Raw genomic sequence first — 20,675 nt, forward strand, 5'->3', positions numbered from 1 at the left:
CTGGGAGTCTACGATCTGTCTAAAGGTGCCCTGCTCCCACTGGGCTGTGGCCATTCACTAACAGGACACTAAACCTGGGATCTTCAAACCACCTCCTAACACCAGGGTCTTGCTCGGTTCAGTTCAAATCAGAAGCCCATTTTTTTTTTTTGGCTTTTTTGGTCTCGTCTGATGATGTACAGGCTTTGCACTCAGTTATTACTCCTGGCAATGCTCAGGGGACCATCTGGGATGCTGGGAATTGAACCCGGGTGGACCACGTACAAGACAAACGTCCTACCCACTGTACTATCGCTCCAGCCCCTCAAGTCGGAAGTCTTAAGGCAAGGCCCCTGCCCTAATGTAACCCCCACCTAGGGGGAAGGGACAGCACTGTTCAGGTTTTACACAAAATGAAGGAAAGCCTCAGCACAAAGACCAAAGAGAAACAGTAAAAAGCTCTTAGAAAGCTCCAGGAGGGGCTGGCGCACTCGAACTGCAGGGAGGGCACTTGCCTTGCGTGCTGGCATGAGGCCAATCTGGGTTTAGTCCCGGGCATCGCATATGCTCCCTAGAGCTGCCAGGAGTGATCCCTGTGCACAGAGCCAGGAGGAACCTCTGAGCAATGGTGGGTGTGGTACAAAACAGCTCAAGGAGGTAATCAACGTTGAACAGCAAAGCCCAAGAGTCCCTTACAGAGCTCTTCACACTATGGCACCAGGAAAACCAGTTATTCTTACTTTTTGATGTTTGGCTCTGTGCTCAGGGATCACTCCTGGTGGTGCTCAAGAGACCAAAGGCAGTGCTGGGTCCTGAACCCTAGTTGGCCCTGTACAAGGTTAAGTGCATTAACCCTTGGACGAGTTTTGCAGACCAAAAGCTTTTTCTTAATGAAAAGATTTCTTTCACTGTCTTAGAAGAAAAAGACTCTTGAATGGGTCAACTCAGAACTAGAAAAGCAGAAAGTTATTTCAAGAGTCTGAGTCCCATCTCCTCAAGGAACCTTTCCTGAACCCATGGCAGCCGGTGGCAGCTGGTCCTATGAAGTGTCTTTTTGACCCCAGAGCATCTTACACATACCATGTTCGTGACATTAAAATAAACTATCCACTTGTTTTATGTGTAGGCCTCAAGAGAATAGGAAGTCTTCTAATCACATATTTTATACACTCCCAGGGATTCCCCAGAATCTGATTTTACATACACACACACACACCCTGCTGAGTTGCTCCAGAGGAGACACACATCTACTGCCACTGAGATGAGTTCACTTTGAAACTCTAAGACAAAGGCCCTTGTGACATCCTGACAGAACAGCCTGAGGCCCACACCCTGCGAAGATCTAAGTCAGTGACCCTGGGAAAGGCCAGAGAAGTCAAAGAAGCAAAGCACCCTCCAAGAAAAGGCATGACTAGCAAAGGGAGACTCAGGAAGGTAAACAGAACCGTAAACGATGACTAGATGACTACGGGTGGATCTGAAAAAGTCTCTTACTAGCAAAACATCAGTTATTAATTCAGCTCTTAGTACTTTAAAAAAAAAAGACTTTAAGGACTAACAAGAACAGAATTCGACTGAGCACATGCTTCTGTGTTTCTCTGATTTTGTGGTACGTGCGACAGTCAGATGATTATCCAATGGTGCAGAAAATGAGCTATTTGCAGGGACCAAGGACCAAACCAAACACTGGATCATGCCCGTGACGCCTCCATAATCACTGGCAGCTCTGGCTCCAGTTGTGTGCTTTTTAGAGTCGATGGCTAATGAAGGCACGCACTGACTAGCTCTTACTCATTATCACACCTCACCTGTCCACAACAAATACTCAAGTATCTTGTGTCTGTCATTCTTCTGCACATAAAGAACATCTTTCAGGTATCTTTTCGGAGCTTACGGTGTAGGTGAGCATTTACTTAAAGAGCTGATGAAATGCTGCAATGGGAACTGTCCTCCGTGAAAGAAGTAAGGAGGGCTGTGGGAAATAAATCGACACAACCTCCCTCATTCCTCTGCACTCCAAAATTTCATAAATTTAAAATCTCCTGTGTAGAATCCCAAGAACTTAAATTTGACTTGACTTGTATTATACAGATCATAGATCTGGCTAAGCAAACTATATGTAAAACCGGATTTTGCAAAGTTATCTACCCTAAAAAGCCATTCGCAAACACTTTTCTGTTTTTTTGGAAAACACCCAGCGGTGTTCGTGGGTTACTCTAAGCTCTGCACCAAGGGATCACTCCTGATAGTGCTGGGGGACCACAGGTGGTGCCAGGGATCGAACCCAGGTCGGCCACATGCAAGGCAAAGAAATGCCCTACCCACAGTACATCGCTCCAGTCCCCAACTACATTCTAAAAGAGCATCTGAACAGTTTCACTTCTAATACACGTATTCAGTAGAGCTGATCGTGAGGACAACTGGTTGCAGAAAGTCGTTCAAGCCCATTTTAATTTAGTCAACACTATAACTAGAGGACAGTTCATTTTAAATGCTCAAATCAGATGAGTGTTCTTCTCCTAAGACTCTCAGGTTCCTCACAAGCAAAAAACGAAACAAAAAAACCCAACCCTGTATGACATGTTTCCAAGTGCTTTTTCTAAGAGAGGGAAGGTTCCTGTAGCTTCACCACACCTTCAATTCCAGGAATTTAGTGTGCAAACCCCCTAGAAATGAGTACACTGAGTCTCCAATATATTCTAAAATTATTGCTACTTTAAGTTTATTGAAGGAAAGGACCACTTTGCTAACAGAGCTCTATAAGTAAACTTTTTCAAACCCTTCCTTAAACTAAGTCAAAAATTACAAATAGTCTCTTCCTAAAAACTAAGGTATGAAAAATAATAAGTCATATGTTAAACAAATTGTTCAGCAAATGTAACAAAATTGGGGCATAGAAAAGCTGTTGGGAGGGGAGCTGGCTTGGGCTTTTTTACAATGTATACAACTACATTATTAAGGTGCCTTTCATGGTTCTTAAATCTTCTAGAATGTACACAGTAATATAGAAAAGAGAGGAGAGCAAGAAGTCTGGAATGAATCATAAACCCACAGTAGAAAGGATGAAACTCAGGAGACAGCCGTACCAGCCATCATATACTAAGAACCTGACAAACTATACACTTCTCTTTTTCCAGATGTGGAACTCACTGATTAAAATTTAAAGTACTACATTCATCCGTACCTTTCCTGAAGCAAATTTTTTTCCCCACCTATCCAAAAAATCTCACAACGTGCGTGTGTGTGTGTGTGGGGGGGTGCGGGTGCAGTAAGTACAGTGGATAGGGCACTTGCCTTGTAATGGCCAGCACAGGGGTTCAATCCCAACTACCCTCTGTTTCCCAATACTCCACCAGGAGTGATCCGGTAGCTCAGAGCCAGGAGAAAGCCCCGAGCACCACCAGGTATGACCCACAAATAAAAAAAAAAAAAAACACACAATGAAATAAAATAATAGTGGCTGTAGTTAGCTCTTAACCCTGCCTTTTGATTCTGGTTTTTTTTTTTTTTTTTTTTTTTTGCTTTTTGGGTCACGCCCAGCAATGCTCAGGGGTTACTCCTGGCTCTACATTTACACACTCAGGAGTTACTCTTGGCAGTGCTTGAGGAACAGGCGGGATCGAGCCCGGGCCAACCGCGTGCAGGCCAACACCCTACCTGCTGTACTATCATCACTCCAGCCCTCCACCCTGCCTTTTAAGAAAAAATAAAAAGCCCAGTTTTTTCCAGTCTCATCATTCTCACAGTGATTTTCAGCATCAAGATTTGACAAGAAGCATTTGTTTCAATGGTACAAAAGCTCTTGATAACTCATGATTTTGATGACTTAGATCGAAATAACCTATACTATGGCCCGGAACGGGTTCTCTTTTGACAGAACTCACGACCTAACTCACTCGCCCGACTCTCATCGCTTAGTCACCCGCACAGCCCATCTCCTCCACCAGGTCTTGTTTTTCAGCCGGGTCTAGACCAACCAGCCACACTCTGATTCACTCAATCCCCAGGCTGCTCAGGAAACGCGAAGATCGCCTCTTTCGGGCAGGCCTTTCCTGGGGGCAGGTGACGAGCCCGTTCTCCGACAGTCCTGACTAGCCAAGTGATGAGGGAAGCTGACGGCCCTCCGTCCATCCATTCCCCCTGGTCAACTCTGGCACTCTCCAGACATTCTCAAAGGAACTGAGGGCACCGAGCTGAGTCCCTGTAGAGCCGGTCTGAACGACCAGTCCCTGACGAGGCTCTCCAGGCAATCTGAGTGAAACAGAAGACAGAGATCCTCCTCTTTGACTTAGGAAACTAAGAAAACACATAAAGTGTAAAGTGAATTCGAATGTAGCAGAAGGTTCTGTTATGGAGTAACACCGGTCAGCTCCGCTAACACTCTGGAAACATCTTTTAGAATTGGCTAGCTAACATTCCACAGCTGCCCAGAGGTTCTCGGCTAGCATTCTATTAGACATGTCTGGACCAAGCGGTCGCTGCCCTAGGCCACGAGCCAACCGTGGACCTGGACCGGGAGCTCAATGCGAAAATGGGTCCACGGCACACCCTTAACCATTCTGCCCAAGAAATGTTTAAACGGCTTTACCATGCAGAGCTATGGCTTCCCGGAAGGGTTGCAAATCAGTCTCTACGGATGAGCTAGTTTCCGTCGAAGCAGCTCTGTTAGGGGACACTACAGTCAGTCTCGGGGGAGCGCGCGAGTTTCGTGGCGGAGGGACTTTTCCACACAGGAAGCTGATCAGATCTTCTCTGCGAATAGTTCTTCTGCGCTTTTTGACCCAAGCCAACACATCCTTATTGCGCCGCTGATAGCCAATCTGAATTCCAATATCAAAACTCCGCTGATGCGTATCCACGCTTTCTGTGAAGGGAGAAAAAAGACAAGCGATCAGCAGAGTCATCTTCTAAAGAAAACGATTTACAAGTTACCCAAGACAGTCTCGTGAAGTACAGAGAGGTGTCGAGGCTCCACTGTACCTATTAAACACAACTGAATTTCATAGGCTAAATTCAGCACATCTCAGTCCCAGAACTCCTGCCTTTTCTTTAAGGAGGCAAGGGAAGACAGTACGTTAAGAAAAGTGCCCGCCAGCTGGCCTAAATTCAACCCTGGCACTGTACCTTTCCCAAATCCCAAGTGATTTCTGAGCACGGTTGGGAGTAGCTCCACACACACACACACACACGATTACTCCTTGGGCATTTTTTTGTTTTTGTTTAGGGCAGAGCACTGCACAAGAGACCATATGCTTGCTGGGGACTGAACTTGGATCTTGTAATGCAAGAAAAACATGCATTCCAAACCCACTGACCTCTCTCCAGTCCAGGACTATTGTTATTTTAATCACCATTTTAAAATGTTATTTAAAAAAACTTACTATACTTTATCTGCTAGCACAATTTACTTAGTTTAAATTAAATTTTATGTTGGTACCACACAAAACTTTATTCAACTAAGGGGAAAAGGCACAGAAATCTTACTGTTTCTTTTTCCAAATGAGGAAAAGATACTGCGCGCTGTGTAACTATCTACAAGACTGGTATTTCACTCTGAAAATCTCTGGTCTTAACCACCAGGCCAAACTCGCCCCTACTTTGCAGAAAGAGTGAAATCTGGCCTGAGTTCGACCCTGAACCTCCAAGAATGATCCCTGAGCACAAAGAATAAGCCCTGAGGCCTGCCAGATGTGGCCAAAACAAAATAAATACCAAAAAAAAAAAAAACCCACAAAGAAAAAGTGACAAGTGAAATCTTATGAAGTCTAAGCGTCATTTCCTTCAACACAGGATTGCCTCACCAGGCTCACCTGTGTCTACTAGGTCATTTTGGGTACTCTCGCCCCTTCGTGACCAAGTCAGCACCCAAAACCATACGCCCAGCCTAGGAGGAAGCTGACTGGGCTAGACGCGCTTCATATGCAGGCCACCCAGGTTGGATCGCTGGCACCACGGGATCCTGGGAGCACTACCAAGCAGCCCAGGAGCTGCCACCCTCCCCCCGCACTGCGGTCCCCCACACTCAAGACGGAAAAAGAACCGGTACCTCACTAGAGACAGCAGCATTTTGGAGATGAGGGGAAATTAAATGGCTGATGACCGCACTCCATCAAAACCAAACAGCAGAGGGGAAAAAAGACGCCAAGTACTTCCTGAGGTACATTTTCATCCTCCTTCCAGCTCCACAAACAGCTTTCCACCAACTCATAACCATTTCAAGACTCGAACCCAAAGTCTCTCAGGCCCAGTAGACACCGTGACCTCTATGTACTGGAACACATGTCCGCTAAAGTGATCCGTCATTTAGTGGCTTTATCAAGTTAAAAAAATACGTATGTTGATGGGGCCAGAGCAACAGCACAGAGGGTAAGGCGCCACGCATGCAGCAGACCTGGGTTCGATCTCCAGTATCCCATATGATCCCTGCGCCCTCCAGGAATTATTCCTGAGTGAAGAACCAGGAGTAACCCCTAAACACTGCTGGGTGTGGACCTGCACCACCCAAAAAATTGGTTGTTACTCTTCCAGCTCATTTCCATTTGCACGATCATACTAACAGAAAATCACTGTTCTATTTTTAAGAACATAAACATAAAAGCCATCAACGCTTTATCCCTGGATCGGTCATAAAAGCAGCAATTCTTGTTTAATACAAGGAAGCATTCCTCTCTTTCTTTTCCTAATCATGCTCGTAATCCCTTGTGTGTTACACTGGAAGCTGACTCTGACCAAAGAATAATCAACAAGTGAAGAGTTGTGTCTTAGGGAAAAAAATAATCCAAACTCAGCCCCCAAGCTAAACGTGCATTAACTGTGCATTAACTGAAAAGACAGCAAGAGACAAGCACAAGCAGAATTTCCTAACGAGGCAGTTCAGCCTTTCTACTGCTGGGAAATTAAAAAATGGGAAGGGGTGGAGAACAACAGGAACACAGGGAAGCCCTCCCAAGACATCCCGTAGAAGAAGAGAGGGCTGCAGAGGAAACAACAGGGTAAGGCACTTGCCGAGCACGGCCCAACCCGAGCCCAATCCTCAGCATCACATATGGGCCCAAACAGTGCTCGAGGGACCCCTGAACAGAGCCAGTAGTGACCCAAGGGTCGATCTCTGGGTGTGGCCCAGGACAAAACCAAACGAGAGCCAGACTACTTGACATCGATTGAAAAATCTTTTATAAAGATTCTATGTTAAGCACATCGGCCATTACTTACTTACTTAAGGCCCTCCCGTTGATCGTCGATTTGCTCGAGCGGGCCCAGTAACGTCTCCATTGGAGACTTTGTTGTTACTGTGTTTGGCATACTGTGAGCGATAGCACAGCGGTAGGGCGTTCGCCTTACAAGCGGCCAACATGGCCAACCCGAGTTCGAGTCCTCCCCCCCTCTCGGAGAGCCTGGCAAGCCACCGAGAGTATTCAATATGTCAATATGCCACATCGGCCATAACTTTAAGAAAACCGTTAATTCTATTTTACTGATTAAAACAGCATTAAAGACTAATTTTCCCCACCATTCCACTAGGAGAATGAATGTGAAGCACTGTATTATAGCTAATTGCATCATAAACAAAGCAAGCATAAACTCATCCTGAAAGTATAAACAGCATGCTTAAGAGGATATAAACGGCCTTTCCTTTGCGTCTGAAGAACTGAGATAAAGCCAATATTACAGGCAGAGATAAACTCTTATACAACTTCCGAGACCATTTTTAGACTGAGTGATTCTAAAAAAAAAATGGGACAGGCATTTGCCATGCACACCACTGATCCAGGTTCGACCCCCAGCAGCACATATGGGGCCCTAAATCCCAAGTGGGACCCTGAATACCGCCAGGCGTGATCCCCAAGCGCAGAACCAGAATAAAGCCCTGAACAACATGGGGCACGGCCCAAGATAGAGATTTAAGGAAAAAAAAAAAGCTGGAAAGATTTTAAAAACAAGCAAGCTGTGCCAATCCCACGAAAGAGTAGAAAGAATAGGAAGAACAGAGACAAAACATTGGTGAGCCCAGAACCTCCAGCCCTACCTGAGAGAGAACTTAAGCTTCAGTTTGGAACCGAGAAGTTTCTGTTTCAAAGATAATGACAAGAAAATGATATTTTATTTAAGAAAAAAAGAAAGGTTCAAAACAGGTTTTCCCGAGGGAAAATGTTGGAATCATGAAAGGGATACAAGAAACAAGTCAGGGCTGGAGAGATCGCACAGCGGGGAGGGCGTTTGCCTTGCACACAGCTGACCCAGGTTCGATTCCCAGCATCCCATATGGTCCCCTGAGCAGCGCCAGGAGTAACTGCTGAGTGCAGAGCCAGGAGTAACCCCTGGGCATCACCAGGCGTGACCCAAAAAAACAAAAACAAAGGAAGAAAAAGAAACAAGTCAGAAGCAGTCTTGGACAGTGCAAAGAAAGATGAAACAATGCCCACCGGACAACCCAGGTGCAAAGAAGAGGACAGTTTATAGCAAAACATTAAAAGCAAAATCTGACATAAAACCAAACAGCCACGGAGAAGGGCAATTTATCATTCGAAAAAGACATTCCTAGAGCTGGAGGGATAGCACAGAGGGTAGGGCGTTTGCCCTGCAAGCAGCCAACACAGGTTCGATTCCCAGCATCCCATAGGGTCCCCTGAGCACTGCCAGGAGTGATTCCTCAGTGCATACCCAGGAGTAACCCCTGTGCATTGCCAGGTGTGACCCAAAAAGCAAAAAAAAAAAAAAAAAAAAAAAAAACCACATTCCCAAGGAGCCAGAGAACTGAGCAGAGAGTTCTGCAAATAAGGTGGTTGGCTTTATACACTACAGAGACTGACAGCTGTCTGTCTGTCTGTCTGTCTGGTGCTCTCTTGCTCTCCCGCATGTGCTCTCTCCCCTCCCCTTTTGCAAGGTGGTTTCTTCTCTTTCATATACGGAGTACTATGTAACTGCATATGATCTCTGAGCCCCGCCAGGAGTAATCCCTGAGCAGAGCCAGGAATGAGCCCTGTGCATTGTTGGGTGGGCCCCAAAACAAAACAAACAAAGAATTAAAATAACATCCTGGGGAAAGAATTTGGTAACGTCTTACTTTGTTTTAATTGAGGGCTGATGTTACAAGAGTCAGATCTGCAAAGGAGTGACCCTTTAAAAGCTCAGTTCGGGAAAAGCTGGAGAACTTTTTGTTTAGAAGATAGTTGTAAAACTGTCTAAAATGTATGCACCAATAACCATTTGACATTAAAAATCTGAGCACGTAGCTAGGAGCAATAGCACTGCAGGTAGGGTGTTTGCCTTGCATGCAGCTGGCCCAGGTTCAATCCCTGGCACCCCATAGGGTCCCCTGAGCCCGCCAGGAGTAATCCTTGAGCACAGATAACTGTGGCCCAAGAATAAACAATAATCAGATGTTCTGTAAACTTCAAGATTTACAGACTAAAATAAAATATAATATTTAGGTTATCTAGTACATGCTTTTGCATTGTCTAAGCATAATTTGGTTTTATAACATTAACAACATACCCTGAATGACAAATTCAAATCAGTTTACCTTTATATATCCAGTCTGTTACTCACCTAAGTAAAAAAATCTAGTATTGCTTCTACCTTTAAAATATAGGCCATATGGAGCTGGAGCGATAGCACAACGGGTAGAGCGTTTGCCTTGCACGCAGCCAACCTGGGTTCGATTCCCAGCATCCCATATGGTCACCCCGAGCACCGCCAGGAGTAATTCCTGAGTGCAGAGCCAGGAGTAACCCCTGAGCATCACCGGGTGTGACCCAAAAAGCAAATAGAATAAAATAAAATATATGCCATATATGTTTACGACCTAGCTGTCAATATTTGCTTACTGGAGAATATACAAAATGCCTAAACTACATTTTAATGAAAAGACTGTTTAATGTCCAGTAGAACACACACACACACACACACACACACACATGAACGGCCTTCTAGAGGCTCTCGGCTAAACACTGCTTTGAACATACTTCAACCCTGATAACCAGGAACTCACACTCTAGAAAAACAGAACAAACATCTGTAGACAGTTGTACCCAACCCCACTTTTTATAATAGTCAAAGCTGTGGAAAAAAGCCCCAAGTTTAAGGTTAAGCAAACCCCAGGAAACCAAAATGTCGATTTAACCTTTAATCTAACACATTTATTTCCTTATTTCCTTATTCAACAGCCAAACTGACTCACAATCACAGTCGACATCCCATGTCTCACACCGTTTAAGGAATGTTTTTATGTCAGCAGATGAAAGTGAAATCCTACAGATTTCAGCAATCTTGTCCAACCACTAGAAAGGAGCAGAGGCACAGAATCTTAACAGTATCTGCGAGCAAGATCAGACACAGAAGCTTCCAACATCCATACGGTAAGAAGGAGACTTCCCTCTATAATTTAATACAGACCTTACAGGAGTTACCCAAGGCAGCGGTCTCTCAGTTTCATAAACAAGGAACGGAAACTGAGGCTCCAAGGGCCTAAACCCAAAACTTAATAAACAGCAGAGTTCCCTTACCACTTCATCCTGAAGGAGAGTCACTTCCCGTTCTCCTTAGAGACCTACAAACCTAAAGATCACCCCAGCAAATTAAAGCAGCACTTCCAAGCAACACGGACAACTATGAAAAAGGAAAACCTTTCAAAATAAATTTGCACTATCCAAGCAGCGGGGGGATGGGTGGTGGAGAGGGTTGAGTACTGCATGAGAAACGGAGATTGGAGGCGCCAGAGAGACAGCACAGGGGATAAGGGACGAGCCTTACAAGATCCCCCCCAGAGCCGGCCAGGACTCAGATCTGAGCACAGAGCCAGGAGTAAGCACTGAACACTGCTGGGGGTGGCCAAAAAAAAAAAAAAGTTTTGGGTCCAAAATGAATCTATCCCGATGAGGAAACCACTCCCTGTACTCTACGTAGTGTCCAACATCAGCACCAACTTGGAGCCATTTCCGTAGTGCACATTAATGCACTAGACCAAGCACAGGTACGAGGGAAGAATCCCAGAACCCATGATTACCAGGCATCCAACGGTGTCTGGACCGCTCTGGGAGAAGTCTCCTACCCATCTGCTCCAGAGGTGAAGAATGTGAGTCCCTCCTAATCTGCATAAGCCCAAACCACTGGCAACATAGAACTCAATTCTGGCTCAGCCACTCCTGAGCGTTAGCTGGTGCGGTGGGGTTCCTGAGAAAGCAGTCTCATTTCACTTTTCTTTGTTCGTCTGCCTCTGGGCCCCTCCAGCAGGGTGGAGGATGTGAAGAGCCAGGATTCGCACCCACAGCATGCCCTCGAGGGCTGAGCCCCATGGGTGGGTTTGCTTTGTGTCTGGTTGGGCCTGCACTGCTCAGGACACACTCCCAGCTGCTCTCGAAGGGGCTCAGGATGGCACTGAGACCTTGGTCCCCTAGCCCAAGCCCCCTGCACGCAAAGCATGCGCTCCAGCCTCGGGAGCCAGCACTCCAGTCCATCTCTGAGTAGGATCTGCTACCACACCAAAACTGGTCTGCAGACAAAGCCTCTCTGTGTACCCGTGCAGGGGCACTCTCGCCACGGAGAGGAGCTTCTGCATTTGCAAAGCCCTAACCTTGACCTACAAGGTGGAGGAACCAACCCATGCCTAGGAACAGTGAAGCCAGAAGGCAGACTTTTATTTGCAGTCAAAACACTCTCAACTTAGGTAGGTTCTAAGTTTGAAAAAATATGTATCTAAGAATCTAGACGTTACGCACAAAAATCAAAAAAGACAGAGGTCTGGGAGGGAGTACAGCAGACAGGACGCTTGCCTTGCACACAGAGACCCAGGTTCAACCCCCAGCACCCCAGTAGTTTCCCCAAGTTCACCAGCAGGGACCCAGACGCAGAGCTGGGAGTAAGCCCAGAGCGCCGCTGGGTGTGGCCCCAAAACAAACAAAAGAGAATAATTGTGGCAACCAACTGCCCTGTGATTAGGTTTGAAATAAAATTCAGAGGCCAGAGACAGAGCAAAAACCCATCTGCGGCTGGGGCTTTCAGGCTGAACGACTAGCTCAAACCCTTGCACCACAGATGGTCCAGTACCACCTGAGTACCACTAGGTATGCCCTCTGCCCGAAGAGGAAGCAAAATTCAGGAACCCAGATCGGTCCAGTCCTGTAAACAGCCGACTCAGGTTAGGTCCCCAGCACCCCACACAACATCCCCAATCCCCTCTGGGGGGGAATCCCCGAAGTAGAGCCAGAAATAAGCCCCAAGGCTAGTCCGAAGTAATAATGAGTGGTAGCAAGGTCAACCTAAAGTCAGCCTGCAGCAAACTATAAACTGAAAAAAAAAAAGAAAGAAAAGGAAAGAAGCCCCAAGCACAACCAAGTGTGTCCCCAAAACCAAAAATAATGAAACAAAATTTAGGAGTTTCTAACTGTACACCAGCCACGCTAGTTTTATGTGGGAGGAGGAGGAGGGAGCCCCACCAAGCTCAGCGCACACGGGCCACTCCTGGAGGTGTCCCCGGGACGGTGTGACGCAAGGATGGCATCTGGCCCTCCCACACGCAGATCACACTCTGTCCTTTGAGCTCTCTCTCCAACCCCAGCGGGTCTTTAAACAAAGTCTCAAAGTTCAGAAAGAGTTTTCCGGAGCAAGGTCAAGTCAAACCAGCTCCAGAGCCACATTACGGGGTGGCTGAATTCCGACTTTTTGGTCCCCAAATAAGCTTTCTCTGCCCTTTTCTTTCATCACTCTCCTCCAGTTGACCCACAAATTCTCAGCTGTGTCCAGAACACTTTCAGATCACAGAGAGATTCAAAACGGCCACCGTGAAGACGACACAGCGTAGAGAACTTGGCTGGCAGCACAGGCTACAAAAGGGTCAGGCCCAGGTTTGAAGCCCTGGCACCTGAGCACCGTCTGGGGCCGCTCCTGGGCACGGAGTCAGGAAGACCCTCTGAGCACCGCCAGGTGTGTCCCACCACCCCACCAAGAGGTTTGACACCAAAAACATAATGAACTTCATGTTGATTGTTACCTGCCAAGTATTATTTGGGGGGGGGGGGGGGGGACAAGAAAAATAAATACAAGTATTATTTCAACACACAGAAATCAAGTGAAGGAAAACCATTCAAATTTCTTTCACCGTAAGTCCACAGCCACAAGTCACTGGGCAATCAGCGCGCTCACCAACACACCAGCACTCCCAGTCAGCCCTGCTCCTGAACCCAGGGCCGGCCCCTTAAGCCATAGGGACCTTCTCCCTCAAGAGGGGAAAGAGCACCGTCTGGAAAAGCTCGCCAACACCTGCCCCCAGGTCACTGTCTAACCCCCTTAACAAGAGGACGGAGAGACTGGAGAGCGGGGAGCTTGCCCTGCACAGAGTTGACCCGTGTGTAATTCCTGGCATGACGTATGGTCCCCCAGAGCCCTGCCAGGAAGTGATCTCTGAGCACAGGGCAAGGAGTAGCAGTGCCACACTGCCAAGTGTGGTTCAAAAGCCAAAGAAGTTTGAACACGGTCACTCTGGTGGTAGAGGAGACGCTGCCTCCTGCATGCTCAGAGCTAGAATTCGGAAGTGCCTTGGGACAAGAGTTTTTCAAGGAAAGAATGAAAAACATCTTTCACATAAACGGTATCCCCAAAAAAAGCTCTCCATGTGTGGTATCGCAAAAGTGGAGGCTCAAGAAATGAGAGGGGGCTGGAGCCATAGCACAAGGGCTAGGGCGTCTACCTTGCACGCAACCGACCCAGGTTCAATCCCCAGCATCCCATATGGCCGGTCCCCTGAGAACCGCCAGGAGTCATTCCTGAGTGTAAAGCCAGGAGTAACCCCTGTGCATCGCCAGGTGTGACCCAAAAAGCCAAAAAAAAAAAAGAGAGAGATTGGTGCCATAAAGCAGGTAAGCTGCTTGCCTTACATGCAACCGACCTGGGTTCAATTCTCAACAACAAATATGGTCCCCAGAGCCAGGAGTAAGCCCTGCGCACTGCTGGGGGGTGGGATCCAAAACCGAAAAAAAAAAAGTTAGAAAATAAAGAAATGGAGCTTAACCTAGAATAGCAAGAAAAAACACAAGTAGGTGAGAAGAACAATTGCAAAGTGGTGAGCAGAAACACAATGAGGTGTAAGAAGTACTGACTCACAAAGGGTGCTGGAAGTCAGCACCCAGCACGCCTTCACCACAGCGGACATGAGACTCCTGGAAGGACAAGGCCACCCTCCTGACTGACCAAGTAGCTTGAGCAGAAAGAGCCTGAAGTCGGTGGTGGAGAATGGGGCGCTGGAGGAGGGAAGGGCATTTGGTCACCGTATAACTGAAACCCAAGCACGAAGTTTGCAAGTCTACAACTGTACCTCACGGTGTTTCACTAATAAATAAACAACTAAAACAGTGAAGAACACGTTCCTAATGCGGAGTCAGAAGCCACCTATGAAACTCGCTCAAGGAAATGAGGGTGGGATGGGGAAGCGGCTGGGAGAAGAAAACACTGGCCACTACTCTGCTTCCCGGGGAAGCATCGACCTAAAGCAGAACGAAAGGCCTTTAAGATCTTCCCAGTTTTAAACTGCAGATCTCAAAATATTCCAAGTCATGGACACTACGCCACCAAGTACAGAACGGACATCACCCACGGCGCAGCCAGGGCAACGCACCTGGCCATCCCAAGTCCCGTCCCTGGCACCCCACATGATACGGGGCCACCAGGAGTGACTCTGTTGCAGTTCAAAGCGAATCCCTGAGTACTGGTGTGTGACCCAAAAACAGCAAAAACAAGGGAGAAAGAGAAAGAAAGGAAGGAACAAGGATCGGCAGCAAGTGTTTCTCCCACTCCATGGAGAGGAAGCGGGTCTGGCCTCGCTGTGCAACGCAGCAAGGTACCAAAGTGACCACACGCCACACTCTGCAGGCACTCCGCGGCACCAAGTCCCCCTCCGAAGCCCCCTAAACACATTCCAACAGAATCGACCGAAGGCTCCGTTTCTGTCAGCCCAGGGGCAGTCCGAAAGAGCGCTCCGCTTGTTTCCTACCTCGCTTCTCACCTTCCTACGTGCTCATCTGAAAAGCCACCAAGAAGCTGACAAAGCGTCAACCTCTCCCGGGCTGCAAAATGAGCCATTTCAGCCTGCCAGGTTAAATGCTTCATCACGCGAACCATAAAAGCACTGCCCACTTCCCACTGGAAAGGAAGGATCCCCCTGCTCCTCCCCCAGGAAAAAAACAGACCTGCCCCCTCCCTGTAAACCGCATTTAAGTAATTTAATCGGCACTGTGAACATTCACTCTTGATTGCAGCATGCCACTGCTCAATGCTGGCGAGCACTGCCGGCACAACCTCACTAATTGTCCTGGCTCTCCGAAGGTGCCCAATTACTCCTCCAGCTGTCTCTGCGGGCTCTAAGACCACACACCCAGGAAGGACCCGGGGACTCCAGAGTATCTGCCATATTCTCCACGAATCAACTAGAAATGCCGCTACACGAAATATCCCAGATTATCGCTTTCAGTTCCTACCGGGTAAAAAGGGGCTGTGTCTCATTTCACAGCAACAGGATAAAGGGGCCAGAGAGACAGTACCGTGGAGGGGGCACATGCCCTGCAGTCTGATCCCCGATATCCCACAGGGTCCCCCAAGCCCACCAGGACTGATGCCTGAAGTGCAGGGCGAGGAGTGACCCCTGAGCACCAGTGGGCGTGGTCCAAAAGTGAAGAAGAAAGAGGATACAAAAGTAATAAGCCAAGAAACCCATCACACTTGCTACAAAGTTTTTTTCTAACAAGGAACCTCTAGTGAATAAAGCATCGAAATCAAATGCCCAAACCAGGAACCATTTCTACTAGAGTTCAGCACTAGCTCACGTGTAGTCAGCCTCAAGGAAAACTAGCAGCTGTGAAGCGTCACAATGGGGGCTGGGAGAGGGTCCAGTGGGGAGGGTCCTCGCCTCGCATGCAGCTGACCCAGGTTCCACCCCCACACCCCATTCGGTCCCCCCCATAGCGGAAAGCCAGGTGTAGCCCAAAGATAAACCAAAAGGGTGCCATAATGGGACCAGAGAGAGAGAGAGAGAGAGGGCGTACAGAGGCAGGGGTGCCCTCGCTAAGGACCTGAGGATGGACACCAGAGGTGTCCACAAACAACAAAAGGTGCTAAGTACAGCAGGAACACAGTCCTGGAGCATACAACGGCACCAAAAATGGAAACGCCAGGAAAAATCCGTATTTCTCGTGCAGCCTAGGTAGAGCGCGGAACCCGGAAGGGACTGAAGATGTGCTGCCTTCCCCTTCAAGCAGTTTCCCCAGCAAATGGGGCAGGAGCTGGCACCACAGCGCCCAGGGAGGAGCAAAGGCTTAGGAACCGGGGGGCCACAGAGGGTGCCCGCCTTGCACTCAGCCAACCGGGGTGAGATGGCACGGGGTCCCCTAGAGCAGGACTGCGCCCGAGCCCTGAGCCCAGAGCCGGGAGTACGCCCTGAGCATGCCAGATGTGGACCCCCCCCCAAAAAAAAAAAAAAACAACTGGAACAAGCGAATGGAAAAAACAGCAGGACCTCAGCAACCCCAGGCCCTGAACTAACTTTCCGGTTCTCGCGTGGCCCGGGACCACGCACAGTGTGAATCAACGCGTCCTCCCAAGGGCATCAGGGGAGCAGGGGAAGCCACGCACCAGCCGACTCTCAAGGCTCGGCTCAGGGCACTCTGGAATCAGGGCAGCGAGGACCGGACCCAGAGGGGGCAGAGCATGGGCGAAAACACAGTTTCCGTTTCAACGGCTGCTCCTGATATCAAGTCAAAATCTACTTCGGGTGATCTGGCTGGGAAACCACAATCCAAGAAATCAGTTGTTTTTTTAAAAAAAAGAAAAAAAAAAAATCAAGCAGCGCTTCCAACTTCTCCCTGAACTCAAGGCCAAAACCCGTTTAGGAGACTTGAGTCAAGACCCCCAGAGCACTTAAGGACCTCGGCTGGCTCCTGATTCGAGGAGCCCAGCTAGCCAAAGAGAAAGGACGTGGGTCAATCACGGGGCCACCCTGGGCTCCTCCCTGCTGAGCCGGGCCCGGCCGGACTCTCGGTTGGTTCCTCATTCCCCGAAGCAAACCCACTCTCGGGCGGCCTCCGCTCCGGCGCTCGAATGACCACCGTGCCCGCACCCTGGACCCCCACGCACCTCCTGCCCAAGCAGCCTGGCAACGGGGGGTCTTTTGTTCCTCCCGGGGGGGGGGGGGAAGCAGCAGGGACAGAGCCTCCCCGGCCCGTGCTCCCGTGCTCCCGTGCTCCCCTCCCTTCCGACCCAGCTGCGAGGTCCAGAATTCCTGCGGCTGGCCTCGGGCCGGCCCGGGGAAGGCCGGAGAGGCCCGTGACCACCGTCCGGCACCACCGGACCCGTCCCATGGACACTCCCGCCAGGGCCCCGGGGGTCCCCGATCTCGAGGGGGAGGCGCGTGGCACCCCCGAAAGCCCCGGCCAGCGGGAGGAGGAGGAGGAGGAAGAGGAGGACGCGGGTGGACTTTGCGGCCAGCTCGGGGCGGGTGGGGGAGGGGCCGGCAAGGGCGATCGGCCTTTGCGGGGGGGCGGGGGGAGGACGGACACCCCCCAGCCCACCCGGCGGGGCCCGACCGCCCCCTCCCCTCCCCTTCCCCTCTCCGGCACCGAGGCGGAAGCTGTCAAGCGAGCGAGCGAGCGAGCGGCGGCGCCCCCCACCCACCCACCCATGCACCCACCCACCCGCCCGCCCGCCGGGGTCGGGGGTCGGGGGTCGCTGAGGAGGGGGGGCGGGGGGCACCGGGGGCGGCGTTACCTTTGTAGAGGTTGGTGACGGCGGTGGCTGCGTTTTGGAACGGGACCCAGAGCGACAGTCCTGGCTGCTGGCACACCCGGTCTGGAGACAAAGGGCGGCGGGGGGCGGGCGGACGGACCGACGGACAGGGGGGAGGGGAGGGAGGGAGGGAGAGAGAGAGGCGGCGAGTCAGCGGGCGGCCCGCACCGGCCATGTTGGGCCTCGCCATTTTGTGCCGGGCTCGGGGCGGGGGGCGGGGGGCGGGTCGGGGCGGCCGCGCAGACCCCGCCCCGGGCCACAAAGGGCCGCCCCCCCCCGCCCCCCCCGCCCCGCCGCCGCCGCCGCCGCCGCCGCCGCCGCCGCCGCGCGCCGCCATCTTGGGCCGGCCGGCCCCTCCCGCGCGCCGCGACCCCCGGCCGCCCCCCGCCCGCCGCCATCTTGGGGGCGCGGCGCCCTCACCCTGGTAGAGCTGCGCCACGGCCGTGGCCGAGTTCTGGAAGAGGTGCCAGAGCTTCTGCTGCCGGAGCTCGGGCTGCGCGGCCGCCGCCGCCTCCTCCTGCAGCTCGGGCGGCAGCTGCTCGTCCTGCTCGGCCTCGGCCAGGCACTGGCGCTCCCACTTGGAGAACCAGTGCTCGGGCCCGTGCTCCTGGATCTCCGCCTCGCCCTCCTCCCGCCGCTCCTCCATGGCCCGCGGCCGCCGCCGCCGCCGCCGCCGCGTCCGCCTCGGCCGCCGCGTCGTCGTCGGGCGGCCCCGGGGGCGGCGGCGGCGGCGGCGGCGGCGGCGGCGGCGCGGCCCGGCCCGGCGCGGCTCGCTGGGCCCGCGGCCCCGGCTCCGGCCCCCGCCGCGCCCGCCCGCTCCGCGCCCGGCCGGCCCGAGCCCGCCTAGCGCCGCCGCCGCCGCCGCCGCCGCCGCCCGCCGCGCGCCCGCCCTGCGCCGCCGCGCCCCGCGCCGAGACTGAGGCGCCGCCGCCGCCGCCGCCGCCGCCGACGCCTCTGCGGCGGCCCGTCCCCGCCCGCGCCCGCCCACATGCCGGCGGCCAGGCGCCGCCCCCCGCCGCCGCCCGGCCCCGCCGCGCCGCGCCCGCCCCGCGCCTCCCCATTGGCCCGCGCCCGCCGCTTCCGCCCGCCGGCCGCGCCGCCATTGGCCGCGCCGCGTGACGTCCTCAATGGGGCGGGGCCGGCCGCGGAGGCAGGAAGGCGAGGGCGGGGGCGGCCGGGGAGGCCGAGGGGGCGGAGCCGACCCAGCAGGAAGCGGGGGGAGGAGGGAAAAAAAAATAAAAAAAAAAACACACCCGGGCGAGGGCAGGCGCCGCGCATGCGCGCTCGCCCGCAGCCCCGGCCCGGCCGCCCGGCTGGGTCACGTGGCGCGGCGCCGCGGCCGCGCCCCGCGGGGCCCTTTCCGCCGCCGACTTCGGGGGTCGCCCGCCCACCCCCGCCTCCGGCAGGCCCCGGAGGGAGGAGGAGGAGGGACGCGGAGGGTGGGAGGAGGGCGAGCAGGACGCCCGGCTCATCTCCAAGTTCGCGACGCGCTGCGCTCCAGGGGCCCGTTTCTTGCAAACCGAGCCCGGGACGCCGGGGCGACGCTTGCAGCGGCGATGACCGCCCCGACGCCCCCCTGGACTCAGGCCGAGCCGCCAGGGGCAGGGGCAGGGGCAGGGGCAGGGGCAGGGCAGGTGGGCCCGGGGCGCCCCGGTCCCGCTCCCGCCGCCCGCCGCACCCCTCCCCGGCGACCCGGGCTGCGCCCTGGACAGTCCAGGCTGGCCCGTCGGGGTCCCCCGCGGCCGCCCTGACCGCCCCCTCGCTCGGCCCACGGACGGGGCTCCCGCCTGGCCAGAGGCAGAGCGAGCGGGTGTCCCGCGGGAGACTCCGCGCTCGGGGTGGGTGCGGGGTCCGAACTCCGAAAAGCGAGTTCTGGTGGGGTGGGAGGTCCCCAGCCTGGGTCCCCAGGAAGCCTGGGGTGCAAAGGAACCCAGGGGCGGGAGTGGGTGCAGGAGGAAGGCCCCGTCCCTGGGCCAGCGCGGGCAAGCACTTTGTCTGGTCATCAGTACTCGAATGCACGAGCCCTGCAAAAACACGACTTGTTGATTCTCCAGTCTTTCACACACACACACACACACACACACACACACAGCGGGGCTAGCGCGTGCAGGTGTTAGCGCCGCTCGTTGGGTGTGTGGTGGGCTGGGGGTCGTCCCCTAGTACCGAAAAACCCCAAACACCCCCAACACGAAAGTGACACAACCACCCCGAGCACTGCTGGGTGTGTCCTCCAAAGCCCAACATCAAAAATTAAAAAAAAAAAAAATGAAATGATGATTGCAAAGAGAACACATGAAAATCTTGAGCTTTTTGTACAGCCTTAAAAGGATAAAAAAAAATGACAAATGTGCCATCAATTAAAAAAAATGTGCCTTCAGAAAAAGAAAGAAATGTTTTAAAAGAAGAAAAACAATGTATCTTAATATGTACCCTTTGTATTATCTCCCTGCCCTCCTCCGCTCTGAAAAACATCTCTGAGCCAGATAGTACAGGCATGAGGGCACTCGCCTGGCATGTGACTCACCCTGGTAAAATCCCTGGCATTACATCGGGGCCCTGAGTACTGCCAGGGGTCAGTCACACCTGAGCCTGGAATGAGAGCCTGAGCGTTGCTGGATGTGGCCAGCCTCCCCCCACCCCAAAGTACATCAGGATAACCAAGGAAAACTGAATTAGGGGCTGGGGAGGGGAGGGCGTTTGCCTTGGACACGGCTGACCCGGGTTCAAATCCCAGTATCCCATATGCTCCCCCGAGCACAGCCAGGAGTGGTTCCTGAGTGCAGGCCCAGGAGTGACCCCTGAGCATCACTGGGTATGACCCAAAAAAAGCCAAAAAAAAAAAAAAACTGGATTGGGTGCATACACGCATTTCTGCATGCATTCGTGCAAGTGAGAGAGTGTGTGTTTGTGTGTGTGTGTATGTGTGTGTG

The 20,675-nt window shown here is 52.3% G+C and overlaps 1 protein-coding gene across 1 annotated transcript in view; it reads right to left on the reverse strand.

The window, feature by feature from the left end:
- Positions 1-18,435, reverse strand: part of HAPSTR1 (HUWE1 associated protein modifying stress responses) — a 29,541-nt gene extending 11,106 nt beyond the window's left edge. The window contains exons 1-3 of the mRNA XM_056107423.1: positions 18,166-18,435; positions 17,728-17,808; positions 4,568-4,843 (exon numbers count right to left, since the gene is read on the reverse strand). Of these exons, the coding sequence (XP_055963398.1) occupies positions 4,568-4,843; positions 17,728-17,808; positions 18,166-18,391 (583 nt within the window). The 5' untranslated portion in view covers positions 18,392-18,435. The remainder of the gene's footprint in view (positions 1-4,567; positions 4,844-17,727; positions 17,809-18,165) is intronic.
- Positions 18,436-20,675: the final 2,240 nt, after the last annotated feature.

Source organism: Sorex fumeus, unplaced genomic scaffold (assembly GCF_029834395.1).
Source record: "Sorex fumeus unplaced genomic scaffold, SorFum_2.1 ptg000165l, whole genome shotgun sequence".
Lineage (NCBI taxonomy): Eukaryota > Metazoa > Chordata > Mammalia > Eulipotyphla > Soricidae > Sorex > Sorex fumeus.